This window comes from Gavialis gangeticus, unplaced genomic scaffold (genome assembly GCF_001723915.1).
Source record: "Gavialis gangeticus isolate Ggan-Ray unplaced genomic scaffold, GavGan_comp1, whole genome shotgun sequence".
Classification (NCBI taxonomy): Eukaryota; Metazoa; Chordata; order Crocodylia; family Gavialidae; genus Gavialis; species Gavialis gangeticus.
Window position 1 is genome coordinate 24,529,410 of NW_017729025.1, and position 7,621 is coordinate 24,537,030.

At 42.7% G+C, this 7,621-nt stretch overlaps 1 protein-coding gene across 3 annotated transcripts in view; it reads right to left on the reverse strand.

Moving 5' to 3' along the window:
* The window catches only part of EXOC3L4 (exocyst complex component 3 like 4), a 65,855-nt gene that overhangs the window by 17,668 nt on the left and 40,566 nt on the right, over window positions 1-7,621 (reverse strand). For all 3 annotated transcript variants that reach the window (XM_019518524.1, XM_019518525.1, XM_019518526.1), the window contains 3 exons: window positions 5,842-5,956; window positions 2,349-2,471; window positions 1,358-1,510 (listed from right to left, as the gene is read on the reverse strand). In XM_019518524.1, the coding sequence (XP_019374069.1) occupies window positions 1,358-1,510; window positions 2,349-2,471; window positions 5,842-5,956 (391 nt within the window). The remainder of the gene's footprint in view (window positions 1-1,357; window positions 1,511-2,348; window positions 2,472-5,841; window positions 5,957-7,621) is intronic.

Consider the following 7,621-nt stretch of genomic DNA (forward strand, 5'->3'; position numbering starts at 1 on the left):
CAATTCCTTCTCACCTCCCCAAGACTGAAGGGTCACCTAGCAAGGCCCCAGTTTCTGACTCCCCTGGCCTTCTTCCTACCAGAGTATTTTTTCTACTGGGTCTCACCATTGCTACCCCTGCTTTATCTCCATCAGCTGCAGCACTGATAGGAGCACTTAAATTGCCACCCTTCCTAAGTAGGAGGAAATCCCTGCAAGTCTCCACAAAGCTACTTTCATCATCTTCCTTCAGAGCCCTCATTAAAACTCTCCTTTGCCACGTGGCTAATAGAAAGCTTGACAGTGGTTAGGAGGGTGATGCGCTGTGGCTACAGTCTGTCCTGCTGACCAGTCCTGTCCCATTATGTCCTTGTGTTCTCCTGTCTCTCTGTGCCGCTCCATCATCTCTTGTCTTGTGCCTACATTGCAAGTTCTCTAGAACAAGGAATATTTTAGTTCTGTGTTTGTACAGCACCTAGCACAATGGGTCATTAGTCCATGATGGGAGAACCTAAGCACTCCAGTAACAGAAATAAAAACAACAGCAACCAGTGACCACCGGAGCCTTGGCTACTGAGCCTTGGCAACAGCAGCCAGTGACCACTAGAGCTACTGGCTGAGCTGAACTAGTGATTGCAATACAGACAGTCCTCGGACTTACGACACAATTGATTCCTGAAAACTGCATCTTAAGTCGAAATGTTGCAACTCATAACCAATTTTCTCATAAGAAACAATGTTATAAAAGGGGGATTGGTTCCTGAACAAGGCCTGATACCCTATTTTCACCAAAAATACCCCAGAATTTTGTACTCAATCAATTATAGATGAGTAATATAGCTACATTAATATATTTATATTGTAAATAGCAATCATTGATTTGCAAGGACTTCTTTGAGGTGACTTTGCTAGACTTTTTGAAAGGCTCTTGGTTAGACTTTTTGAAGGGTTCTTGGCTGGAGTCTTCTCAGGAGTCTTGGCTGCAGGTTTTTCTGGAGTCTTGTCTGCTTTCTTAAACGAAGTGTCCAAGGAAGTTTGGACAGATGTTCTCCAGGGAGATGAGCGATTCAGCGAACTCGTTCGCTGGCATGGCATTGCGTCAGATCAAGCGTTATAAGTTGAAACTGGCATTGTAAAGTTGAAACAGGGTGTCAATTTATAAACGTTGTATGTGTGAAACGTTGTAACTTGAAACGCTGTAAGTCAAGGACTGCCTGTACTGATGGATTTTAAGAATTTTTCCCTATTGTAAACATAGGCCCAATGAACAAGACCCCTAAAGCTTTCCCCTGTGCTCTGTAGTGTCTTATATCAAGGCACCATGATACCACCAGCTGGAGGAAAAGTGCTTAATGAGGCAACGAGAGGATCTACCTACCAGCTCACTGAGTGTCTCTGTTATAACTGTGGCTTCTTCTTTCATTTTTTTGCTCACGTCCTCCCGCCGGGAGCGTTTCATTTTTTTTCTTGGTTTGATGGCCTGTGCAATGTACTCTCTCACCAAGCACCTGTGAATGTCGCGCAGAAAATCCTGATTTAAAAAAAAAATGCAGAAAAATGGAGCGTGAGAGAGTCTGAGGGTAGGGAGCTCATTAATTCCCTGGCAATAACCAAAGAGGCAGGTGAGACTCATGAGCTGAGTATGCTAATCATTGCATACTAAACTGCAGGCTTAGGAGTCTATCCTGAGTGGCACTCAAGAAAAGCATTCAGCACAGTGCGCAGATGGTTCTGAAACAAACACACGGCTTGTGTTCCCTTCCATCACTTTCTATCGAGGCAAGAAGCTAAGAGAGGGAACAAAGAAGAGCTGTATAATTACCAGCAGTCTCTACTCCAAAATGGTCCGTGATTATATGTTGGTAATTTGGCTCTTCAGTAGCAAATGTGGACATTTGGGACTGGTTAATAATAGGTTTGGATGATGTCTGCAGATTTTAAATTTAGAGCTATTGTTACTTACCCTCTAATTTCACAATTGTATAGATATATATGGAGTGTATAACATGCTAAAGTAATCACTGCATTCAAAGAGTAATATTAACCAGTGCTTTTGGCTCCTCTTTAATGAAACCAATTCCCTTATTTAAATTTTAAAAAGGAAAGGATATGATACTTATTTCCATAACAAAGCAAGATAATGACCTTGCAAACTTTCAGATAAGCAATTCTTATTTATGTTGAGTTTTATGTACAGACATAAAAAGATATACATGTATCTTTGCATTCTCTCTCTCTTGTGCATGCATGCACGCGCGCAAACACACACAAATGAGAGTTCCCATTTCAAAGTCAGTCTTTATTCTGGAAGGGAGTACATGGCATTTTGCTGTAACTCCAGGGCAACTGCATAGGGAAGGAATACATACCTTTTTGGTAGGCTCCCTTAAATAGATTAAGTCTTGCGAGAACTGGACAGCGGTTGACAGTATTGAGTTCAAAATTTCATTGCTTGATACCCAGGTTTTGGTAAGAATTTTCTTAAATAGTGGCTGGAAAAGACCAATTCACTAATATTACAATAGTAAAACCTAGTCATAATATTGCTTAATAACAATTACTGTGTCTGCTTGGTGTACAGGGCACTTTTCAGACTACACATGAGCATACAGGCTAACATTCTTCCAAGTGACTTTGGGGCCAGATCCATCAAAAGACTTAGGCACTTAAACTAGGAGTCAGAATTGAGCCTCTCAGCCCAAACCTGTGATCCTGAAAGTCACTGGTCAGCAGTCGCCTAACATTGGAGGTGTCTACGCTCCACAGGCTCCTCAGTTGCATTCCCACCTGAATCCATGACTGAAGCATTCCTTTGCCTCTTTCTCCTGATCCACTGGCATCTCAGAGTACATGTAACAGGGCACGTTTACACAAGATGCTAGAAGCACAGTAGACTAATTCTACTGAGCATTAGCATGTCGTGGTGAAAGCTGTGCTAATGCGCAGTAGAATTAGTGTGCTGTGCATTAGCATCATGTAAAAATGTGTGCTGGCACTACTGTCCAACAGCACTGATTATTTAGTATTACAGGTACTAAATTTAACGCACTGTAGCTATGGTACAGTAATGCATGTGTAGACGTGCCCACAGATTAAGCCCTACATAGAGCGGGAGCATTTTACACAGTTGTGAGGAACATTCGCTTGGGGTTTGAAAGCCCAGACTCCATTCACTGCTGCTGGAGGGATTAGCTCCCACCTCACTAGAAAGTGCCTTGTGAGGGCACTGCTGAAGGGAGAGGCACTCACCGTCTCTCCTGTTGAAGCCAGGCTACTGTGTGGGAAAGAATCCAAGAGTCATTGGGCTGGAGCGATGAAGTAAAAGTGAGTGTGACTCTCAGGCCTTGTGGTAAGTCACTTACTGAAGAGGGGCATGTATGAACAAATGCATGAATTTTATCCAACGGCTGTTCCACATAACAGGCTAGGTAATTTTCCAAACCCAGTAGACCCAGTAGGCACCTCCCTGTTTCTTTAAGTGCCTAAATAATACCTCTAAACACCTGGCCCTCAGAGCCTAGACTCCACAGACGTTCAAGACTTAGGACTGTAAGCATGAGTTACCTTTTTTTTAAATTTGCCCTTAGGTTCCTAAGTCCCCTGAGAAAAGAATCCCCTGGGTGTGTAGCTTTCTGAGCCCAGCCCTTAATTCAGTGAACCCAAAGCTCTCATAGAAGTCAGCTAGGGCTTTGGGCATGAAAAAAAAGCAGACCTGGGTTATGAGTTATACACAAGTACTGCTCAGAGACATGTACTTTGTAGCAGCACAGATTTCTAGGGGGATCAGTGAGAAGCCACTGTTTAATGTCAAGGAGAGCAGAGCCTCGGTTTTGGCATATGCTTCACTTGGCTAAGGTATTAAGGATGGATGGTGGATTTCCCTGCATTGTGGTTTCTTTAATTCCCTAACTGTAATTTTTTAGATGAATGAAAACCCTTTGCATCAGCTGGTGAAAGCTTCAGGATGAAGAGGCAAATTAAAATGTTAATCACAGGAAGCCTAAGTGGCATGTAAGAGCAGCTGACTGAGCCCTGTAAGAGCCCACCGATGCCTGCTGCTTCTTCACATAATATACCAGGTTCTCAGCTGACATGGCAGCACTGTCCTCACTGATCTGCACCATCTGAGGGTGTGATCCATTATGCAGAGCAAAACATGCTGGAAGCTAGCCCAGAAACTCACTTCCCATGCCTCTGTACTCAGGTGTCATCCAGAAAGAAATCAAGATATGATAGGGCAAATCTCTCCTGTGAGATGGCTACCTCTGCTGCCTGGGGATTTCATTTGAATCCTCTTCTATCATTGATCTGGGCTCGGCACATCTGCCTGCAGATCTTCCCTTCTTGTCTTCATGCCAAGGGCTAAGCCAGAAATTCAGCCCGGTCCTCCTCCCCGTTGCTAAGCTGCCCAGGGTATAGGATGCTCCTGACATGCACCCCCATGCCCTCCTGTCCTCCCTTTAACCACTGAGGGGGTTTTTCTCATCATCTCGTAAGTTCTCCAGAATTCTCCAGAATTCACGCAGCTATACCAAGGAGCACCGTCCTAACCCAAACACCTCCTGTGGCTCCCGGTAGGGATTCTCTTGAGGGTCAAGTTCAAAATTTCCTTCCTCTTTAATATTGTCTTTATACCCACCCCCAACTTGCCTGCCAGTCTGTTTTTTCCTAGCTCTTTCCTTGTGAGTCCCCCCAAGTAACTCCGGGTGAAGTCCTCCCTCTGTGTTCCCAGCCATCTGGAACGTAGCTATCCCTGCATTGTGCTGCCTCAAAAACTCTTTTTTTAAATGTCATCATCATATATAATTTTTAAATGGTTTAAAAACTTGCTTAAGTCTCTTGACTTTGTTCTTTTCTGATCATCCATAACGGGCCTCATTCAAAGCCTACTGATATCAGTGGCAAGTTCACTGGCTCTAGAGGGCGTTGGACCTGGGCTTTGTCTAAAGGCTTTATTCAAGGTTTTATTTCACTTGCCAAGCTGTATCTTGGCAGCCCTTGTGTCCTGTAGTTTATTCTCTGTAACTAAAGAGAGAAACTCCTTTCTGACACACTAAAAGTATTTCAATAATGTGATCAAATCCCAGTCTTCCTCCTTATTTTTTCCCACAAAGTTCTTTTCCTTCTGATCACTGCATACACTTTTCACATCCAAATACAATCCCTAAACCATCTGTGGTATCTTTCCTTATACTCTTACTTGCCTATTTATCACATTACACCTTTGAGGAAATTCCTATCTAAGGGACGTGGAAAAGCCACTCAGCAAAATAAACAACTTGTCATTTCAAGCTGTCAGCAGACCTACTGGGCAAACCCAAGATAGGAGGACTTTGCTGCCTCCCTGATAAAATATCCCCCTAGGTTTTCCCCTGAAAACACATTTGAAAAAAGTGCCTTTCACAGAATAAACTTTTTTCTAAGTTTAATCTTCTGTGATAAGTTTTTCACGTGGGTGCTGGTAATTCATCATGATGGCAGACACGCAAATAAATACAGCTAAACAAACTCTGAGAAACAGGTTGTTTGTTAAAGAACCAAATTCATCTCTGGTGTGACCCCACTGATTTTATTGGGTCTTTGCCAGGGGTGAAATTGGAATACCTGAAGCCACCCAATACACATTGTTGCTATTGTTGCTTGAAAATAAATGGTATTGATGTTTGTAATCGAAAGCCTTGAAAATTGGGCAATTGAGAAAGTTCTAAATCAAAATTAAGCACAACACATTTTGAAATTAGCAACAGATTGCCTTCTCCAAAATGAAGTACACACAGTAGAAATGAGAATAAATCCACATCTACCAGGCTCAGCTACAGCCAGCGAACACTGCTAGTGCCTGGGTGCTGAGGGTCAGCTTACCTGTGTTTTCACTTCTAATTTATTTAAAAAACGTTTTCTGAAATTCATTGTCACATCAGCCAGAACCTTTTCCAGTTCCTTAGTGTCGGCAGCAAAATTGGTTTGTAAGCCCGTTCTAAGAGACAGAGAGAGAGAGAACCAATGGTTTCATGTTTTTCTGCATAAAGTTACCTTTCTGTGGACAGTGTAGCCAAGTGAGTTTAAGACCTCTGGTTTTGGACAAACATACTTTTAAAATGTTTGAATAGGGAAGAAGCACACATCCAATGTTACGGTGCCACTGTTTCACCTCCATGCTCCTGAAGCAATACAGGATAGCTCAGTGACTCTAACTGTAAACCTGAATAAGAAACGGGGTTAGCATTGCCACAGTTTTGCTAGGCTTGTGGATGTAACAGCCATATCATAACAGTTTGTATCAGAATCAGTTCATACTGATACAATAATTTGGACTGTTTGTTTATACCCTCAGGGATTTCTAAAGGAAATGTGTGAATTTCCAGTACATTTCCTTCTCAAAAACTATATTGGTTATCAAGCTTGAGCTCTAATTAGAGCTTGAGCTCTAACGAAGATATCGATCATCTGCATCTTCTTAAGACAGGAAAGTTCAAATCCCAGCGTTATGAGTGAGTTATGAATAGGATTGCTAATCTCATATTTATTTGCAGTGCGGCCCACTATGTGCAAAGTACTTTCCAAGTAAGCTTTCTAGTTCTGAGGATTTTATGATCATAGAGACAGGTAAAGGGGTTTGGGAAGGAGAAAATCTATAAACCATTTACGTACAAATCAACTATTGATTATATGTAGCATCTCCTACATATAACATCTTCCTGCACAAATCAGATTGGGTGAATGGAGCAAAGATGAAAACATGCAAGATGTTAACTTTGCAATATTTAATATGATGAAGTGAGGGGGGAATTCAAGGAGGAATAAGGTTAGGACATTTGGGTGAAATTACAAGCATCCTGGAAGCCTTGTGGGTTTGAGAAGATCCTTCTCATATTTTCCTTATTGTAATTGCTTTGGTGCAAGTCACTCTAAGGGAAGTGAAGTGAAGGCAAGAACAACAAATCGCTAAAAGTCCCCTAGTTTTGGGGGCAGGGCAGGGAAGAGTGCACTTTCACTGAGTTGCATTAATTTAACTTCATATTTTTTTATTTTTCGACCACTTAACTAAATTGGTACAACAGGCCATGTAGGCACTCATTTTAGGGCCTTGTTATGCCTTATGCTGTGAGGCACAGAAATGTTGATTGGCTTAGTGCTAGCTTGGAGTTGGGAGCAGCCACAGCTTCGACTTGCGTGGCACATCTGTGGAGAGTGGCCACACCTTAACTGACCAGGAGCTGGGTTGTGCAGATCAAGAGGTAAGCCTGTCCTGTAGTGGCATAACTTTGTGCTGAATAAGGAGTGCTTTAAGCCAGCCTTTCTCAACGTGAGGATTACAAGAATATATACGAAAGGGTCACGAACAAACTTTTAAAATGGATCAACAACTTTAAAAATGGATTCTCCTTTAAAGGAGAAAAACATGGGAAACTGTGGCTTTTCTCTTGCAGACTGGCAGAGTTGCAGCCTGCAAGGGGCTGCTTGGCCCCTACCCCCAGCCCCGCACAACATCCCGTACCTGACATACTGGGGCCTGGGACCTGGGGGCAGTGGTCTGGGAGTGCAGGGCATGTCATAAGAGAAGCTGATGTTTCTTAAGGTTTAAAATCCATGCAAAACCTGTAAACCTTTCACTGAACCGGTGCAGAAAGCATGAGGGTTT